This window comes from Oryx dammah, unplaced genomic scaffold, assembly GCF_014754425.2.
Source record: "Oryx dammah isolate SB20612 unplaced genomic scaffold, SCBI_Odam_1.1 HiC_scaffold_19, whole genome shotgun sequence".
NCBI classification, from domain to species: domain Eukaryota; kingdom Metazoa; phylum Chordata; class Mammalia; order Artiodactyla; family Bovidae; genus Oryx; species Oryx dammah.
This window is the reverse complement of record NW_024070203.1, coordinates 28,862,533-28,884,078: the sequence shown is the minus strand read 5'-3', so window position 1 is coordinate 28,884,078 and position 21,546 is coordinate 28,862,533. Positions and strand designations below refer to the sequence as shown.

At 40.1% G+C, this 21,546-nt stretch overlaps 1 protein-coding gene across 5 annotated transcripts in view; it reads left to right on the top strand.

Annotated features, from left to right (window-relative positions):
- The first annotated feature begins 215 nt into the window (after window positions 1-215).
- Window positions 216-21,546, top strand: part of TBC1D31 (TBC1 domain family member 31) — a 62,181-nt gene continuing 40,850 nt past the window's right edge. Inside the window, exons 1-5 of one of the 5 annotated variants that reach the window (XM_040261879.1) lie at window positions 216-437; window positions 5,215-5,361; window positions 9,063-9,178; window positions 12,577-12,755; window positions 21,020-21,171. In XM_040261879.1, the coding sequence (XP_040117813.1) occupies window positions 361-437; window positions 5,215-5,361; window positions 9,063-9,178; window positions 12,577-12,755; window positions 21,020-21,171 (671 nt within the window). In that variant the 5' untranslated portion in view covers window positions 216-360. Of the gene's footprint in view, window positions 438-2,300; window positions 3,269-5,214; window positions 5,362-9,062; window positions 9,179-12,576; window positions 12,756-21,019; window positions 21,172-21,546 lie in introns of those variants that run through there. The other 4 variants (XM_040261880.1, XM_040261882.1, XM_040261884.1 and 1 more) reach the window with 4 other exon arrangements.

The window sequence follows — 21,546 nt, the reverse complement described above, 5'->3', positions numbered from 1 at the left end:
CTGACCTTTTCCAGTCCTGCGGCCACTGCTGAGTTTTCCAAATTTACACCTGCAGAAAACTACGACTCCCAGAAGGCTTTGGGAGGCGGACCGCAAAAGGGGCGGAGCCTAAGGGAGACGGTCGTTGGCCGATTCCATCGTCCAGAGCGGGAAGGGTCGGCTGGGCGGAGTTTGGGAGGGAAGGCCCGACTAGTTGTAAATACAAATATCGGCGTCCTGCGCGCGTTTGGTACGATCCACGCGGGGGATTCTTGCTTCCTCGGCCTGAGCTTGAAGTTTCCCGGGCCGGGAGCGCGGCGCTTGCTGGGAAAGCGCCGGGACTGTTGTCCGGGCCAGCGGCGGCCGCGCGGGAGCCGCGACATGCAGAGCACAGACCTGGGCAGCAAGGAGAGCGGCAAGATATGGCACCGCAAGCCATCCCCGGCCACTCGGGACGGGTACAGGCCGCGGCGGGAGGAGGCGCGCGCTGGAGGGGGATGGAGGCTGGCGAGGGGCGGGTCTGCGGCTTCGGGGAGGTGTTTGCGGGTCTGTTTGGGGAAGGTCTCGGGAGGGGGTGCGGGGAACCGGAAGGAGGTTCCGGTTTTTACCCTGCTCGTGATCCCCGGGTTGGGTGACCTCTGATAAACGTAGGTAGCTTGAGTTTGATGATCCTTCAGTTCAGTCGCTCAGTCGTGTCCGACTCCTTGCGGCCCCATGAATCGCAGCACGCCAGGCCTCCCTGTCCATCACCAACTCCCGGAGTTCACTCAGACTCACGTCCATCGAGTCAGTAATGCCATCCAGCCATCTCATCCTCTGTCGTCCCCTTCTCCTCCTGCCCCCAATCCCTCCCAGCATTAGAGACCCGCTTTCCCTGTCTTGGGGACAGGAGTCTCAATTAGGATCAGCGTGGAGGGCCTGATTTATGCTGGGGAATTTGCGCTTCTGATGGGAGCCAGGACTACCTGCTTTAATTAGCCCGGAATCCCTGTGGTATTCCTGGCACGTGGTAGATGCTAAGTAACTTATTTGTTAATTATAACATCTGGGAAAGAACCCAGGAGGAGGAACGGATGCCAGAGAAGAATGCACTTCTCCCTTTTCCAAATGCCATCCTTGAATCTTTTATCCATTCTTGAATCATTGTTAGCAGTCAGGCATGCAAGCATTCTCGTCATCAATTATTGATGAGCACCTACTTCCTTGCCAAGCTTCTAAACGCTGGGGGACAGTTGTGGAACCGAACAAACTTCTGGTTCTCTCGGAGTTTATGCATTAATGTTTATCCAGCGTAGGTCAGCCTTCTAGGAAGGTCAGTGTTGCTGCTGCTTTTTAAAAATAGACTTTGTTTCTTTAGGACAGGTTTAGGTTCGCAGCAAAATTGAGAAGGTACAGAGATTTCCCATGCATCTCCTGCCTCCACACACGCCTAGCTACACCTTTATTAATGTCCCCCACCAGAGCAGTACACTTGTTGCAGTTGCTCAGCCTGTGTTGACTCATGGTTACCAACCGAATTCCACTGTTTACATTAAGATTCAGTCTTCATGTTCTGCATTCTGTAGGTTTGGACACCATTATGGTCTCATACAAAATATTTTCACTGCTCTAAGAATCCTCTTGCTCTGCCCATTCATCCCTTCCTCCCCAGCTCTTCCTTTCATTCTTTGCCGTCGTCTCTGTCCTGTTTGATGCTCTTGTGTGACTTTAATGAGAGCCTTTGTCCCAAAGCGGTGCCATATTGGTGCCATGTTAATCTTACTGCTTTTAATCCCTTAGGATTCCATTGACTTTACTGCCTCACTTGTGTTCATATTTCATGTGTTTCTCGTTCTAGTAATTTTTCTGTTGATTCTTTGGTTGCTTCTCAAAAAATCAGTAGACTTTGAGTGCCAACTGCAAAAGCACAGTGCTGCACATGATACCATCAGCTTATTTGGTTTCTGGTTGTTCTCAGTCCTCCAGGAATGTTGCCGTCCCATCATCGCCGTTGAATTAATATTTTATCTGGAACAGGAATTCTTCCATATAGATTTTTCACTCCCAAATTTGGAGTTTATGTAAATATCACCTCTACTTCTTTAAAAAAAATTTGTTTGTTTGTTTTGGCTGTGCTGGGTGCTAGTTGTGGTGCGTGGAATCATAGTTCACCCGCCAGGGTTTGAACCCACATCGCCTGCCTTAGAAGGTGGATTGTCAGCCACTGGACCACCAGGGAAGTCCCAACACCGCCTCTACTTCTGAGATTCTCTAAATGTTCTAAAAATTATGCCTACCCACAATAATTTTTTTTCTTACTGCTAATATCTAGATCCACAAACAAGATTCAGAAAATGACTCTCATTTGTGTGAAAATGTCCTTATCTGTTTCTTCCACTAAAACATAGTTTCTTTTTGTTCATTAACACCCATTGTTATGATGTTGAGAAGGGCAGGGGCGTGGGGAGCGCTGACTGTGGAGTCAGAGGGACTGCAGTTGAAGTAAATGTCCGCCTACCAGCTCTGTGACCTTGGGCAAGTTAATCTTAGGCAGTAAGTGAAGAGAATCGTACTTAACAGCAAGATTGTCTTAGGGAATTAGTGTCTCATGTTTCTGGGTATTCAGTAAATATTTGATGTTTTTATTATGTTTAAGGATTGAGGAACACCATCAGGCAAATTATGAGCTGTTGAAAAACAGTTCTAAAATAAATACTTGTATGTGTGATTTATACGAAAAGTCAGAAGGACAGAATTTTGCTATTTAATGTGACTATGTCATGATGGTACAGTTATAATAAAATTATTAATGTCTTTCTGTATTTTCCATATTTTGAACAATGATCGTGTAATTTTGTAATACACACACACATAGTAAACATCATAGAAAAAAGACTGGAGGGGAAAGTCCTTTGCTTGGTCGAAGTTTAATTGCCAGGGAACATCTTGACGTTACTTATTGTCTCAATACATTCTCCCCACTCCCCTTCGGGAATGTCAGAGAAAAATCAGAGCTGTACAGAAGTTAAAGTGGTGAAAAGAGACATTATTCAGGACTGTTATTGCAAAAAAGGAAGCAAGACCTCTGTAGAACTGGAGTTGATGGTTCTGGGCTCCGTTCGGAATACAGCCTGAGCAAGAAGGAAGTTATAGACAGAGAGCGAGGTAGGGGTCAGAGGATAGAAAATTACCAAGAGAAAACATCTGGGGTAAATCTACCTCACAGGATTCTTGCTGAAGATCAGACAGCAGTTGGGAGATGATGGAGAATGAGGAACCCCATCAGGTGTCAAGGATGACAGTATTAAAGGTAGGGGGTTCTGATTAAACTGACTGAGCATGCTTGCTAAAGTTAGATTTTTCAAGGGAATGTACAGATGAGCCTAGGAGAAGGTTCTGAAGCCTGACTAGAGTTTGGTCAAGCCAAGAATCTGTCAGGAACTAGATAGAAGTAATTTTACTGTTTCATCCAATGAGTCTCAAAAGCCTTATTTTTAAATAAAGAAAATGTTTGATATACTTAATTTGGTGGTTTTTAAATGAAGTAATAATGAGGCAATTGTTTCTAATATTAAAATTCATATTCATTAAAAGTCAATTAAGAAATTTCATGATTTGAAAACTTGTTGCAGGAGAGAGTGGGCTTCCCAGGTGGCACTACTGGTAAAGAACCCACCTGCCAGTGCAGGAGACATAGAGACGCGTGTTCAATCCCTGGGTGGGGAAGATCCCCTGGCGGAGGGCATAGCAACACACTTGTGTTCTTGCCCGGAGAACCCCATGGACAGAGGAGCCTGGCAGGCTACAGTCCATGGGATCTTGAAAAGTCAGACATGACTGAAGCACCTTAACATGCATGCAGGCAGGAGAGAGTGGGGTTACTCTGGTCTTCATGACCCAGATATACACACGTGTTATTTTAAGGAGTTAATTGGTTCTGCAAATTTATAAGTTTTCTTTTCAGCAGATATATGGTACTTGATCTTCCTCTAAAAAAATAATACCTTTAGACAGATATAATCATATTTTTAGACTGAAGCTAAAGCTCCAATACTTTGGCCACCTGATGCGAAGAGCCAACTCGTTGGAAAAGACCCTGATGCTGGGAAAGATTGAGGGCAGGAGGAGAAGGGGCCGACAGAGGATGAGATGGTTGGATGACATCACTGACTCAATGGACACGAGTTTGAGCAAATTCCTGGAGGTAGTGAAGGACAGGGAAGCCTGGAGTGCTACAGTTCTTAGGGTCGCAAAAAGTCGGACATGACTGAGCGAGTGAACAACAACAGATACACTTGAAAATAAAATTCACGTACACTTGGAACACCCTGAGTGACAAAAACAAAATCTCATCGGGGTATCTTAAAATTAGGATATTGAATTGAAATTTTTCTTACATATGGTAGTTTCTGATTTATATAAAACTACTTTTCGTTAATTACTTCATTATTTATGTCCGTTGCTTGGGTAACAATCCAACTACTCGGTCAAAAATACATTTTCTTATCATATCCTGTTGTCACAGCTTACAAATCTGCTCATGTGTGTGTTTATCTTTTTAAATAATTTTTTAAAGTAATTTATTTATTGACTGTGCTAGGTCTTCGTTGCCACACGGGCTCTCCTCTAGTTGTGGCGAGCAGGGGCTGCTCTCCAGATGTGGTGTGCAGGTTTCTGTTGTTGCGGAGCACGGGCTCTAGGGTGCACAGCCTTTGGTAGTTGCAGCAAAAGGGCTCAGTAGTTGCAGTTCCTGGGCTCTAGAGCACAGGCTCAATAGCTCTGGTGCACAAGCTTAGTTGTTCTCCAGCGTGTTGTTCTGTGGACTCGTTTGGGACCAGGGATGGAACCAGTGTTCCCTGCATTGGCAGATGGAATCTTTATCACTGAACCACCAGGGAAACTATTTTTTTAGTGTCTGTTTCTACTACTGTGCTGAAAGCTTCATAAGGGCAGGGCCTCTGTCTATCAACTACCCTTATCTCCTGGCTTATGCAGTGTCTGATGCTTTGTGAGTTTTTAGGTGTTTGATGAATAAACGAACAGTAGCAACTCTGATAACATCCTATACAGTTTTCAGAAGTCACTGTATGGTTGCTTCTAGGAAAGGAGGAGGAACAGTAGAAGAGGGAAGAAGGGGCAGGCAAAAAACTTCAAAATTAGTGAGGTGTACTTCCTGCACAATGCATGGGCTTCATAATAACAAGTAATGCTTGATATAGCGTTTAATGGGTTTTTGTTTTGTTTGTTTTTTGGCAGAATTATAGTGAACATCATTCACAACACTTCAGATTACCTTCCCAAAGTTTTAAGATTCTTGAACGCGGCTTTTGATAGCTCAGGTGATTGTTTAATTGCTGGGGACCATCACGGAAACATCTATGTTTTTGACTTGTGTGGAAACAGGTGAGCAAATACTTTGGATATTTACCAAGTGATTACTTTCTTGACTATTTTAGTACCTACTCTTGATTATTCATTTAGAAAGATTTATCAAGTACTTACTATATTTCAGATACTTTGTAAAATTCTGCCTTTAGTGCTGGTAGAATAAAGTGAGAAAGAATAGACAAAATGGTTGGTGTTTTTTTTTTTTTAAGAGAATTAAAGTTCTCGTTTTAACAGCATCTCTAGTAGCTTGTTTTTTCTTAAATTTCAACGTTCATTATTTCTAGTTTATCAGCTAATATCTGGAACCTATTTAGAAAAAGCACAGGGCCTTTATATAATGCATCACTGTCAGAGTGAACTAGATCTAGGAATCTTTACAGATTGGGTCATCACTCTTCCTCCTCCTCTTTTCCTTTACCAGACAGTTTAGTGAGAACGCATTAGGTGGGAATTGATCGAGGTAGTCATCACTGCAGTGGGGGTAGGTGGAAAGGGAGAGTCAGAAAGTGTCTGTGTGGGGATGGGGGCAGTCATGGGAAAGACGGGGGCTTTGGTCGAATGAGTGTATTGAGGCTAATGGGGGCCAGGTTCCTGACTACTGGAAAGTGGAGTTGCAAATATGGAAAAGGAGAAAACTACACTAAACCCTCTGGACCTGGATTGGATTTGGTTCTGTTTGTATGAATCCTTGGTTTTGAATATATAGAGACAGACAGAGAAATAAATAGAGGTGTGTGTATGAGAAAGTGAATGAATTATATGGACAGAAATTTCCTAGCTTTGCTTCACTCATAGGGCCTGGAAGCAATAGCACCCCAGTAGTAATGAATATACCCAGTGCCCAGTTCTTTTCTAAATATCAGTCTGCTTCAAGGAATTGGGGATCCTTGGAGAAACAGCCAGTTTTCGGATGGAGGCAGGGAAGATACAAGATAAGCCTGCAGTGCTTTGTAGCCAGAAAGAAGGACTCGGTCAAAGAAGGATGGGGATGTGTCCAAAGGACAGAAATGTCACCTTGAAGGTGCTCTCTCTGGGCAGATTAGAGACAGTGAGTTTCAAAATAAATGATAGTGGTGGCTCGTAACCCACTGAATAAAATGGAAATCTATGAATTCATGCTGTAGTCAACAGTTTAATGAGAATAGATGCTTGCAGTCATAGAGTACCTCCCCGCAAAATACTTACTAAAGAGGAAAAGCAGTAATTTTACAGTGAAGAAGCCTGGCAAACACCACCTTGTCAAAGGATTAAAGTTGAAATAACCAGTAGTGGGGCAAATCAAAGTTGGTGTGCCACCTGATAGGGTGCAGTGGTAAGAACATAGTGTCACTTCTGTCATATTCCTGCCAAAGACAGGTGACCCGAGGCTAATCAGTAGAACCAGTGGCAAAGCTAAATTAAGGGCATTGGATAGCAAGACTGGCTTGTGACCTTCACAAGGGTCAGGGACATGAAAGATGCGGAAAGCCTGAAGACTCTTGCAGACGGAGGGAGCCTAGACACATGACAAGTCAAGGCTTGGATCTGGACTGATCCAAAGGACTAATCGTAAAGGACGTTTTTAGGACAGTGGACAAAACTGAGGTCTGGGGATTAGACAGCAGTAATATACAATGTAGTTTTCGGATTTTGATGATTTTATTGTGATTATATAGGAAAATTTCCTTGTTCATAGGAAACGTGATTTCAGTAACCTATTCTCAATAGTTCAGGGAAAGAAGAGCTCATAAATGATTTATCTGTCTGTAATTTACTGGGTAGAAATGTGTTAATCATTGTTTCCACTCCTTACCTAATGGTCATAATTCTCCCACCCATTACTCTTGCATAACCTATGCAGCCAGTTCCCAATCTTAAATCAATATACCTGTCTCTCTGCTCCCACTAAACAAAATAAAAATCCCAAACTAAACAAAATAAAAATAATTGTTGATTGACTCCATTATAGAGCAGTGAACTTCAACATCAGTGATGCTAGTACTTCATTTGCTTATATCTGTTGTCATTTATTCTTTCAGTCTTCTCTGAGTTTTCCAAATCTTAACCAATTTCTGTGGTTCCTTGTGTTCAGACTCTACTCTTATTCTGACTGCCTAGCCTCCTAATTCATGGAAAAATAGATACCCTCAAGCTTCCTTTCCTTCTTCCCACCACAACCTCAAATATATCTGTAAGTCCAACCGTTTGTATAACTGGATGATCCTCATTTGTAACACTGCTAATCTCTGTCTTCTGTGGCTGCCCATGGGACGTTGCACCCTGAATCTTCCTCTCTTTTATTCTGTCCACTGTTCCTTTCTCTCCGTAAATATTCACATCCGAGTAGAGGTACGTGTGGCATAGCTGTGACGTGAGATCAGGCCTGTCTAATACTAAAGGCCACTACGGTGGGCTCACTCAGAATCTTCCTAATCGCTTAATCCAATGGTCTCGTTTCAGTTCTCATCTTACTAAATACTCTTGTCTTCCATCCTTTATGAAATTTTTCTTTTGCTTCAAGGTACAACTCTTTCCTGCCTTTTCCACCTCTGAGGTCGGTTTTCCCCTTGCTTTGCTGACTTTTTCCACTGTCTTTGCCCTTACTGTCCTGCTACTGGGGCATTTGTCCCCAGCAGGCTTCTTTCCGTATTCTCAGTATTCTTTTTTAATCGGCTCATTACCACCAAGCCTCAGGCTTCAGCTGCCATGGAACATTGTTAACTCAGACCTGCTTCTCCCGCCCACTGGGGAGCTTCTGGATAGCACTGTCTAATGCGGCAGCCACTAACTGCCCTCAGCCCTTGAGAGGTGGCTTGGCCAAGTTGAGATACATTGATGGTATAAAATACACTGGGTTTTGAGGACTCACTGTGAGAAAAAAGAATGTACAATATCTCTGATAATTTTTTATTAAATGTTGAAATGATAGTATTTTAGATACACAATGAATTAAGTTTAATATGTTAAGATTAATTATATATGTTTTTAACTTTTAATGTGGCTTCTAGAAAATTTTTAGTAACACACATGGCCTGTATTCCATTTCTTTGGGACAGCACAGCTCTAAATGCTTTTCAAAGGCCTTACGGTTGTGCTGACTCTCTGTGACCCGGTGGACTGCAGCACGCCAGGCCTCCCTGTGCTTAATGCTACATGTTTAAAACCAGAATTACTATTTCCTACCGCCACACTTGTTCCTCTTTTGCCTAAGTTTGAAAACTTCATTTTTTTGGTTAATGAAACTCTAGCTAGGTGCCAAGTACTCTGCTAAGCACTTAAACACACATTATTTCACTTAATCATCGTGTAGTCATTTAACCATCACAACATCATCGACAACCTTATGAGACGTCTTTTATCTCCACTTCACATGTGAGGGATTCCTGATTCTTCCCTCTTCACCCCCTGTTTGATGCATCACCAGACCTTTCTCCCCTTGACTTCTGACATCTCTTCTATTCTTCCTTTCCATTTTACACCCAGAATCCTCTTCCTAAAAGACATGCCTGGCTGTGATTCTGGTCTGCTCAAAAGTTCTCAATGGCTTCCCATCCCACGTAAGTAAGATCCAAACTCCTTTCCATGGCAGGTAGCACTCTTCGTCATCTGCTTTTGTTCTGCCAAAATGGGAGTTCATTTTCCTGGGTTTCATTTTCTTCTTCTCTAAGGAATCCGCTGATGTGAAGTTTTACGATATTGGAAGAAATTCTGATACTAACACAGTAATCTCTTACTAGGTTTAATCTTGTTCAGCGAACAGCGCAAGCTTGCACAGCTCTCGCCTTTAATCTTCATAGGAAGTCTGAATTCCTTGTGGCATTAGCTGATTATTCTATTAAATGTTTCGATACAGGTAAGAAGTCCTATGTATTTTTTGAAGCAGAGTGACATGTGGTGGAAATACTGCAGGGAGTTAGCCAGCCTGTCCAGTCTGAGGGGAGGGAGCAGACCCCACAAGACAGCTCTCACTTCAGACACTGGCCACAAGTTTGAGGGTCCCAAGGCCATCCTCACCTCAGATCAACAGGCTGCAAATTCAGGGTTCCCCACAGCTACCCCCAGATTTGAGAATTCAGTAGAATGACGCACAGATTTCACTATGCTTATGATTATAGTTTTTAAAAAATGACTTATAGCAAAAGGATACAAATTAAAACCAGCCAAAGGAAGAGACGCATAGGGTGGATTCTGGGAGGCTCCCAAAAGAGATGCTTCCATCATCCCCAAGGACACATTACCCTCCCAGCATCCACACGTGGCCATCTGCACCAAGTCCTGCCACACCAGGAAATTGACCCAAGCTCTTGAGTTTTTATTGGGATTCATCAGCGTTTGGTTGCCAACTTGGTTGAACTCCATTTCCAGCCTCCTTCTCTCTGGAGGTTGGGCTAATAGTGTGAGACCCAAAGCCTCAGCCTTCTAATCACTCACATGGTTAGTCATTATGGTGTGGCCATTCCCCACTCTGAGGTTCTCTCCATAGCACAAACCATCTGTTTTGTCCAGGGACCTACCACAGATAACAGAGACACTCCCACCACTGGGGAAATTCCAAGGGTGTAGAGGTTGCTGGACAAAGGCCATGCATACCTCTCTTTGAAGGCCAAATTCCTTACTGCACATGTACAAGAATAAATACTTTTTAAATTTTACATGTGTATTGATATTTTTTGCCACATTACGTTTTTTAATAGAGAACTAAAGAGTTCTATAAACTGAACTTATTATTAAAAAAAACTGTGTTGTTTTTTCTTGTTATTAATGTATCAGATACAACATTTAAAAAGATTGTAAACAATAAGAATAGTAATAATAGTGTTGGCTAACACTAATATAGTGTTTACTCCTTGCCAGGTACTATTCTATGATTTTATACATATTATTAATTGTAATCATCATAGTAACCCACGGAGATGGTTACTGTTGTTATGCCCAGTTTTCAGATGAGGAAACTGAGGCACAGAAATAGATTGACCAGGTTTCCACAGCTTGGTAAGCAGCGGAGCCAGGATTTCTAATCTGGGAGTCTTGCTGCAGGCCCCTGCCCCCAGGCACTGCCACCCTCTCACAGCACCTGCAGGAAGAAAGGCAGTCGTGCCCAGAGACAGTCAGTGCTTTTATATTGGGGGCCCACCTGCCTAATCTGTTTTCTTTGCATATACCTTTTTTATATTTTAACAAATATATGATCATCCTATCTATATCATTTGGTAGAATCCCTTCCCTTGTGAAAAATTTATGTGTTTAAGATCAATACTTAATAATTCTATTCTAGAAATGTTTACAATACCACAATTACTACTATTGTTTGGCCTCACCCTGCAGGCTTGTGGGCTCTTAGTTCCCCAGCCAAAAAATTGAACCGGTGCCCCCTGAAGTGGAAGCACGGAGTCCTAACTGCTGGGCCACCAGGGAATTCCTAATACCATGACTGTTAATGTTTAACCTGTTACCTTTTGGTGGATTTGAAACTGTTTTCAGTTTTTGGTATTACAAACACTGCTGATACAGAAGTTCTGATACACCAAGTCTTTAAACTCATCTGTGACTGCTTTCCTTGGATTCCATTAGTCTCTTCTCTCATCTTAGTTGTATCTTTTATACTTTCTCCTGTCTTATCGAAACCCCTTGTAACGAAGCCCTTTCCTTAGGTGTTGTCTCCACCTCCCCAGCCACCTCCCTTTCTTCACTGCCAAATCCTGCTTCTTCACCGCGTCCATGCATGGATTCTGACTCTTGCCTCTTCCCCTGCAACCCCTGCTCCAGGCTTCTGAGACTTCTGTCTCCAAGGTCTTTAGTGACCTCTGATCATATAAATCCTCTTTATACTTTTCGTTTTGTTTCTCCATAGCTTTTAACACTTTAGCTCACTTCAGGAGTCTTGGTTTTCTACTGTTAACCTCTCTTGAGTCTATTTTTCTGACTTCTTTCCTGGGTTCTTTTGTGATTCCTAGACTTTTGGCTCAGACGGTAAGGAATCTGCCTGGAAGGCAGAAGACCCACGTTCAATCCCTGGGTCGAGAAGGAAATGGCAACCCACTCCAGCTGGGTATTTGACCCAATTAAAAAGAAAAAGTAGAGGAACCCACATAGGTTGTCAACTTTTAATTTTGTTAATTGACATTGGAAAAAACAATATAACTTCATGAAATGGAGTTTTTTTTTTAACAAACTTAGAAGTATATAATAGATTTGAAGGTAGTGTTTTAAATTTAGTTTTGTGGAAAACTCATCGTGTTATGCTTATTTTTCTCTTCTCACTGAAGGCCAATGAAAAATTGCCCATTAAGTGACGCCAGACTTCAGACTGGTGTTTGGAAGCCAGTCCTCCCTTCCCAAGGGTTTATCTGTTCCTCTGTCTTCAGTTTGACCTACTTTGTATCTTAATGTTTCCCAGATTTACATCTGGCTTTCTGGCTCTTCTCCCCTGGTGCATCTTTCTGGAGGAACAAACCAAATCTGATCATAAAACTGTAACATGCCTGTCATAGGAAACTTGGAAACACAGAAAAATGTAAAGAGAAAATAAAAATCACTGCAATTTTACTACCCATTGATAATTGTCATGGAGAGTTTTTGATGTTTTCAGACTTTTCTCTCTGCCTGTGTGTCACACATGCAGACACACACACACCGAGTCAGGTTTTAGAAATCCAGTCTGTCATCTCTTCTGACGCTGCGAAGTCTGGTCCCCCTCGTGTGTTTATGTCACATGGTAGAGTCGCCTCCTGCTTACGTAACTCAGCCGGGGCGCCCGGGGCCACTGAATCACTGAGTCCTTTGATTTTTTTCCTTTGTAGCTCTTGAGTTTGTTCCTTTCCCTACTGCCACATGCTTAGTAGAGACCCTTCTCATCTCCTGCCTGGATTATTACAGCAACAGACTAACTAGTCATTTTGTAACCTCTTCCTCCTCTCCAGTATATTCACCATGTCTTCGAAGTACTCTTTCTGAAACAGCCCAGATACGATATTCTAACATATAAAACTATCTCAAGAGAAAGCCCAGGCTTCTGTCATGTCACGTTCAAGACTGTCCTTAAACCCCCTTTCAGCCTCACCTCCTGCCCCCCGATAATCCACGTGACTACCATGTCCCCTGGCGCACTCCATCAGCCAGTCAGAGGCTTCCCTTCTTTTCAGAGGTTAATGGAGCTGAAGGGACCTCATGTGATCCCTGGCCATCCATTGAATCTGTTCTTGGATGAAATACCAGCTTTGACCTGTATGACTGTTTGCCTTTTTCCCTCAGTCACCAAGGAGCTGGTTAGCTGGATGAGAGGGCATGAATCATCGGTGTTTTCGATCTCTGTGCACGGATCGGGGAGATATGCCATCACCACCTCCTCTGATACAGCACAGCTCTGGGACTTGGATACCTTCCAGAGAAAAAGAAAGCTGAATATTCTCCAGTCTGTGGGAATACAGAAGGTCAGTGGACGGAGCGCGTCTTGGTCTATGGTGCTTCTCAGGCTAGTTTCTGGATCAGCTGGATACGGATATTATAAGTAATGTTTCACTTTGTCTCAGTTATGTCAGCAAAAGCAAAACTTTTATTATTTATAGTGTGTAACTTCAACTTTAGTTAAGTGATAGTTTTTACTTAGCTGATTGATTTTGTTTTATTTCTTAACCCAGTTATGAAAAAGTCTAAATGTATAGAAGATTTGTAAGAATTTCACAAGGAATACCTGTACATCCACTGCCTAGATCCTACTCTACCATACCATACATTGTTGCTGTTTAGTTGCTAAGTTGTGTCCAACTCTTTGTGACCATATGGACTGTAGCCTGCCAGGCTCCTCTGTCCATGGGATTCTCCAGGCAGGAATACTGCAGTGGGTTGCCATTTCCTCCTCCAAGGGATCTTCCTGTGTCTCCTGCATTGGAAGGTGAATTCTTTACTGGTAAGCCACCTGGGAAGCCCATACCATACTTACTATATTATGGATCTATGCATCTGTCTGTCCCTTCGTTTATTAACTCACTTTTTTTTTTAAAGTAAATTGCAGACATCAGTATACTTGCTCATCAGTGCTTCAGCCTGCATTTAAATTGGGTTTAGTATTTGTTGATATAAACTTTTGTTTTTAATGCATGTCTTGGGCATTCATTTGTTAAATTTGATAAATGCATATATGTTTGTAATGTGCAAACCTATTGTTACCACCGGAGAAGGCAGTGGCACCCCACTCCAGTACTCTTGCTTAAAAAATCCCGTGGATGGAGGAGCCTGATAGGCTGCAGTCCATGGGGTTGCTAAGAGTCGGACATAACTGAGCGACTTCACTTTCACTTTTCACTTTCATGCATTAGAGAAGGAAATGGCAAGCCACTCCAATGTTCTTGCCTGGAGAATCCCAGGGATAGGGGAGCCTGGTGGGCTGCCATCTCTGCGGTCGCACAGAGTCGGACACAACTGAAGTGACTTAGCATAGCATTGTTACTATCATCCCAGAAAGTCCCATCATATCCCTTCCCAGATAAGCATTCCTCTGATGTTTTCCTACTGTAGGTTAGTTTTATCTGTTCTAAAATTTCACAGAAGTAGAGCTTTTCAGTAATAGTGTGTGTAAAGCCTTCTTTCATTCAGCATCATGTTTTTGAGATTCATCCTTGCTGTTTTATGTATCAGTAGTTTGTACCTTTCTATTGCTCATCAGTATTCCATTGTACACATGTATTACTTTTTAAAAATCCATTTCTTTTGTTTTTAAGGTTTGTTTTTGTTTACTATTTGATTAGCTAAATGCTGTTTTCAGGATTGCATCTCCCATTTAATTATTTTGCTTCAGGTTATGTTATACATGCAGTATTGCTTTTAATTTCTTGGTTATTAGCATGAACAACTAGCAGTTCATGTCAACCAAAATCTTATTTTGTAGTCTCCCCAAAATCCCAGGGTTCTTACTCATTTAAAAAAGATATAAGTTATAGCCAGCTTACTCATCAGGAATTTAGGTCAAATGCCTTAGTAGGTTTTTTCTTTAATTGCTTTAATACTTAAATTATTTTAAAGTCTAAGAAAGAGAACACTGAGAGTTGAAGCCACAATGAAAACAGTCATGAAACAATGACACAAAAACCATCGGTTATTTTTACCATGAAACTAGAATAGTGTACACTGAATAGCTGCCAATATTAACCTTGGCTTGGTCGTTCAGACATTTTAGTTTAAAAAAATAGGATTCCAAATCTTAGTGATAAAATAAAATTAAATGTAGTAAATGTAAATACAGTATGCAATATACATGTAAGTATATTGTTCTAAAATAATAGAATATCATAGTCTATCCTTTAAGTTGCCAGCAAGCTCTTCCTCAAAAGACTAGATAGTAAACATCTTTGGCTTTGCTGGCAAAGAGCAAAATTGAGGATACGTGTGTACTTCTATAACCAGCTGAAATGACATAATTTTAAAACATAAAACTCATTCTCCTGGGCCGTACAAGAACTGGAGATGAGTCAGATGGTTGTCACTCCTGGCTTATTCTGTTGAAAACAGGAAGTAATTGTAAACTAAACTTAAAGCAAAACTTTAGTTCTTATCAAGTTTTTATTAAACTTATATTTTTACCGTGGTTTTTTACTTTTAAACTTTTATTGGGATATATTTGATTTACAGTGTTGTGTCACTTTCAGATGTATAGTGAAGTCAATTAGTTATACATACATCCACTCTTTAGATTCTTTTTTTTTTTTTAAGTTTATTTATTTATGTATTTGTCTGCCTCAGGTCTTAGTTGAGGTACACAGAATCTTCGTTGTGGCACACAGACTCTAGCTTGTAGCACGTGGGCTCAGAGGTTGTGCGTGGGCTTAGTTTCCCCGAGGCAGGTGGGGTTTTAGTTCCTTGACTAGGGATTGAACCTTTGTTCCCTGTGTTGCAAGGCAGATTCTTAACCACTGGAACACCACAGAAATCCCTTTTTAGATCTTTTCCCATATAGGCCATTACAGAGTATTGAGTAGAATTTCCTGTGCTATGCAGTAGATTCTTTTTAGATCTGTTTCACCTACAGTAGTGTATAGATGCCAGTCTCAATCTCTTGTTTATCCTTCCCCCTTTTATCCCCTGGTAACCGTAACTATAAAGAAACCTGAGCGCCGAAGAATTGACGCTTTTGAACTGTGGTGTTGGAGAAGACTCTTGAGAGTCCCTCGGACTGCGAGGAGATCCAACCAGAAAGGAGATCAGTCCTTAGTGTTCATTGGAAGGACTGATGCTGAAGCTGAAACTCCAATACTTTGGCCACCTGATGTGAAGAACTGACTCACTGGAAAAGACCCTGATGCTGAGAAAGACTGAAGGTGGGAGAAGAAGGGGACAACAGAGGATGAGATGGTTGGATGGCATCACCGACTCAATGGACATGAGTTCGAGTAAACTCTGGGAGTTGGTGATGGGCAGGGAAGCCTGGTGTTCTGCAGTCCATGGGGTCGCAAAGAGTCAGACACAACTGAGCGACTGAACCAAACTGAACTGAACCATAAGTTTGTTTTCTACATCTGTGACTCTACTTCTGTTTTATAACTAAGTTCATTTGTACCATTTTTTTTAGATTCCACATTTAAGTGATGATTTTTGTCTTTCTGTGTCTGACTTCACTCAGTATGACAATCTTTAGGTCCATCCACTTGCTGTGGATGGCATTGTTTTTTTCTTTTTTATGGCTGAGTCTGCTTTTATATTTTAAATACAAATTTTGTGATTTTTTTTTCCCATTGATGACACATGGTAACACATGATGATATGGGTTTCATTTATGATGGCTCTTTTAATCTAAAATGGTCTCCCACCTTTTCTCTTTTATTCCTATAACATTAATTTTTTTTTTTTTAAGAAACCAGGCCAGTTAGTTGTGTTGGAAAATGCCACACATTCTGGATTTGTGTTACTATCTCCTCATTGCATCATTTAACTTGTTTTCTCACCTGATATCTTGTACGTTCAGTTCAGTCACTCAGTTGTGTTTGACCCTTTGCGGCCCCGTGGACTGCAGGACACCAGGCTTCACTGTCCATCACCAACTCCTCCTGGAGCTTGCTCAGGCTTATGTCCATCAAGTTGGTGATGCCATCCAACCATCTCATCCTGTCGTCCCCTTCTTCTCCCACCTTCAATCTTTCTCAGCATCAGGATCTTTTCCAATGAGTCAGTTCTTCGCATCAGTGGCCAAAGTATTGGAGTTTCAGCTTCAGCATCAGTCCTTCCAATGAATATTCAGGACTGATTTCCTATAGGATTGACTGGTTTGATCTCCTTGCAGTCTGAGGGACTCTCGAGAGTCTTCAACACCACAATTGAAAAGCATCAGTTCTTTGGTGCTTAGATTTCTTTATGGTCCAACTCTCACATCCATAGATGACTACTGGAAAAACCATAGCTTTGACTAACGAACCTTTGTTGCAAAGTAACAGCTGATGCTACTGATTTCTTGTAAACTTGAATTTAAGTCTAAAGTTCTGAGTAGATTCACATGAGTCATTTTTGACAAGCTATTCACCTTGTGTATAAGATGGAAATAATAATAGTGCTTACCTCAGGGTTGGTTTCAAGATTGAGTATGATAATCTGTGCAAAGCGCTTAGCATGAAGCTTGTGCATAGTAAGTGCTTAGTACAAGTTAGCTGCAGCTGCCGCTCTTCCTATATTGCTGTTATTTTTGTTATCTATTATCCAGCTTTATAGGATTATTTCAGTGCAATTAGGTATCTTGCAAAAAGCTATAAGGAAACTGTATTCTTGTGAACTATATTAAACAGATGCATAATCCCTTATTAGCAACTCAAAAACTCAGATAACTCATTTGGTGGCAGAATCTGATTGGAATTCATCTGGCAGCAAAATCTGAACTAAGTTGACATGAGGCTGAAATATTAATATATTTGAGTATGGGGTGCTGCTCCAAGTCACTGAGAGTTCTACATAATATTACAGATTATGCATTGTATTGGGCTTCCCTGGTGGCTCAGATGGTAAAGAATCTGCTTGCAATGCGGGAGACCCAGGTTTGATCCCTTTCTCAGATCATAAGTAGTTCTGAATTCTAGAACACATCTTCCCTAGAGGTTTTGGATTAGAAACTATCAGTCAATAGTTTGACTTTGACTTCAAAATGTTTTTAAAGAATTTACTGCTCCATCTGCTTTCCACTGAATTTTGTACCTAGCAGTAGTGGTAATTGATAGTAATAGATAGCAATACCATGGGTGGCTCAGTGGTAAAGAATCCACCTGCAGTGCAGGAGACTCAAGGAGACTTGGGTTCAATCCCTGGGTCAGGAAGATCCCCTGGAGGAGGAAATGGCAATCCACTCCAGTATTCTTGCCTGGAAAATCCCTTGGACAGAGGAGCCTGGCAGGCTACAGTCCATAGCATCACAAAGAGTCCAACACAACTAAACAGCAGCAGTAATAGATACCAATTGTTGAGTCCTATTATGTACTTAACACTTTGGTTTGTTATTTTTAAGCTTAAATAATCCTGAAAGGTAGATACAATTATCCACATTTTATAGTTGGGGAAACTGTACTTCAGAAATATTAAGTAACCTGCCCAGTGTCACGTAGCTTATGAAAGAGGTGCAGTTCTGAGTTGAAGCTTGGTTTACTCTGAAGTGGCTCCATTATGCTATCAGGTAAACCAGTTACATTTCTTTGAGTTAGAAAATTTAGATTCTTTTGTTGATAACTAGGAGGTAGGACATTTAGCTCTGTTAGCTGGAGATTTTGGAATAAATCCTGAGATTTCTGATTACTGTGGTTCAGTATGAATCAGACAAGGTTTTGTGATGATGGCATCAGAGAACACTTAATAAGTGTCATAAGCTTAGTCTGTATAAGAATGGGCACTCGCTAAATTTTTGCCAAATTGTACATTTCACTGTTAACTTTCTCTACTATCCTGAACTCTTTCAACTTTGAAAAGAATTCACGTACCTCTCAAAAGTGAATTGGGAAGCCTAGGATTTTCATATTTTGTAAGGAAAAGGTGCACCCAGCCATCAAAAAGTATATTTTGTTAGTACTCTTGAAGTTTTTTCTAAGCATTTTGTGTTTGTCAGGAGATGACACTATCTAAATAATGACATGATTCGTTAGGAACAATTTTATAATCATTAAAATCTGGCAATTAAAATTACAAATCTAGTAATGAATAATCATGTAGGCAATAATCTATCACAGCTATTCCTTAAAATAGCATCTGATGCTCATTAACTTTTAAGCTTTTGCTTCTCTCAGTAGGAATAAATTTATTACTTTTCTAGAAAAATACTGCTAATTATAATAAAAATTTCAAGACAATTTTTTTGACATCAGATTGGAAACCGTTTTCATGCATCCATTATAGATTGTAATGTATTCACTGACAGTTCTTTCTGTACAACCTTCATATTACAGATCTTCTTAATATAATGGAACTGTTGGCAAAAGACCTACCAGATTGTCTTTGATAAAGTGAGCCTAGGACAAAAGTGAGGAGGAGCTGGATCGGGCAAGGGGCTCGGCATCTGATGTAGTTGAGCTAGCATCTTTTATTAGAGTCTTATAGCTGTAGTCCTTAGTAGATTGTTCTAATTAACCGGTATGTTCCATAGTACATTTTGTATGCACATATGTATGTTTTTTTAGCATTATTATCAAAAAGAGATAATGTATTATATATAATATATATGTAAATATATGTTTACAATGCTCTAAAATTTTTATAGTAATGTTTTTAACTATTAGAATCACTGCTTAACTATATGTATACAATAGCTGGATGACAATAATACAGATTAGTTGCAAGGCTGCCATGCTTCATGTGGATGCTTTATTGACCCATTGTTTTTGTAACACTGGGGAAAGCCATGGTAGGTGCAGTGTTGACCCTGCTTTTTCTCTGGACATCTCTTTTACTACTGTGATGATGGTTACATCCAGATTCTGAATACTCAGAGACACTCCAGTCCAGTGTTAGAGATGCTGAACACTTCATCCCCAAAGAATGTATTGATAGCATTCCCTCTGACACCAGTAAAATTGTGAAGATGTCAGAATAAAAGGTAACAAATCCTTAAAGGTGCTCTGCCTCCTCTATGAGTCCCTGCCCCTCTCTTGCCAACACAAAAACAGTCATATGTTTTAAAAATAATAAAGCTTGTAAAGACACAGTAGTAGACACAAGATGTGTTCAAATATAAAGTGTTATAGTCAGTTCTAATGTGGTTAAGAAGGCCGATCTGGATGGAACCAAAGAACAAATACCTAGAACTCGACATAAACTGTTAAAGGTGAAGATGCATATACTATACAACTTAGTAAGAAAAAGGTTTATTCATTCATTTATTCAACAAAAAACTGTTGCACACCTTTACTAAGTTCTAGTCATTGCGCTTGCCACTGACCACACAAGAATAAGCAAGATAGACAAGACTCGGTTCTGCCCGCTCAGAACCAACCAAGTATCTTCAGCTGTCTCGCTTCGCTTGCGTCTCTTGCTCGGTTTTGTCCACAGTGTTTGGGGTTCCACGCATAGGGCATCAGGGTAGATTTCCTGTGGGCAGACGAGTGTATAAAGAAATTATAATTCTTCTGTGGTTTAGAGGAATAAAATAGAAGATAAAAGCTGTATTGAGGGGAAAATAAAGGGAAAAAAAGAATAAATAGCTGGAGCTGTAACTATTAGCTGTTTGCAGGAATTTATTTTGAGGAGATAGCTGGGAATGCTTGTTCTTAGGGTACTGAATTTTTTTCATGTTCTTTGCTTCCTTTCCTACCTCCCTCTGCATGTTTTATGCAGATGGCACACAAAGTTCTATTTGAGGCCACTAAAACTTATGAGAAAATACTGGTCAATTTTAATAAAAATGTTATATTATTGAAGTAAGCATTGCTTACTGCTTATGTAATAGAGAAATAGAAATTACGAGAATAAAATATTTTCAGCTTTTCCACCAATTTCAGTCTCAATTGTGCATTAAATAAATTGAATCTCTAATAAAATATGAGAATCCCTAATAAAATATAAAATCTCTAACATCATGTATTTATTTTCAAGTTTTTATTTTGCAAATAATGCTTAGCAAACATTTATCTTAAAGCATTTTGCTGGTTTTTTTCTCAAAGAATTAACCCTTAGAAGCAGATTGATTATTCAGAAGAATTATAAGACTGTTGAGATATATACAGTATCTTTAGTCAGTTTTTACTACCAGCAGGAGTATATCACAGTTCCTTTTCTGTAGTTTTACCAACATTTAATATTTGTAACACTTGGTTGTTAGTATTTAATACTGTATATTAGTATATAACTTATAAATAAATATCCTATGTATATTTTGTGTATATGTATGGTTTGTGTTTTGTATAGTTTGTGCATTATTTTAAAGTAAATTTGATACACATAAAATGGTATCTTATTTTCATTTGAATCTTTTATAAGGTTAAATATTTAAGAATTGTTATTATTTTATGAATAAACTTGTCATTATAGTCACCTATTTTTTGTTTAAAGGAGTTTACCTTTTCTTTTGGTTTCTAATAGTATATAAAATATCAGTTTTATCCCCTGACATGTATTATAAATGTATTTTCTCCAGTTTAAGAAAAAATAATTTTAAGAAAGAATTAACTACTTGTAAATTTTAAACTTAAAGAGGGCTAAATGATCCTTACATAAACAATAACTTTTTTTCCTCCCTTTTTAGGTTTTCTTTCTACCATTAAGTAATACCATCCTCAGCTGTTTTAAAGATAATTCCATCTTTGCCTGGGAATGTGATACTCTTGTTTGCAAATATCAATTGCCAGCTCCACCTGAAAGCTCTAATATATTATACAAAGTGTTTGCTGTGACCAGGTAATGTTCACTTTGAGACACTGAGGATTTTTATGAAATTTAATTTCCAGTGAAATTTTATAAATTTTCATTCAGTATTTTATTGTCATACGAGCAAAAGTTTCCTTTAAACTGAGATATGATCTGAGATATGGTATTAACTTTTTTACTTATTGCACACAAAAATATAAAAAGTATATGAAATCCTAAGGCTGATATTCTCATTAGCTATAAAAAGCATCAACTAATAGCCACTCCTGTCTTGTCTATAATTCTGCCTGTATTTAGTCACATACAACTCCTTGAGATCCCATAAACTGCCAGCCAGTCTCCTCTGTCTGTGGGGTTTTCCTAGCAGGAACACTGGTGTAGATTGCCATTTCCCCCTTCAAGGGA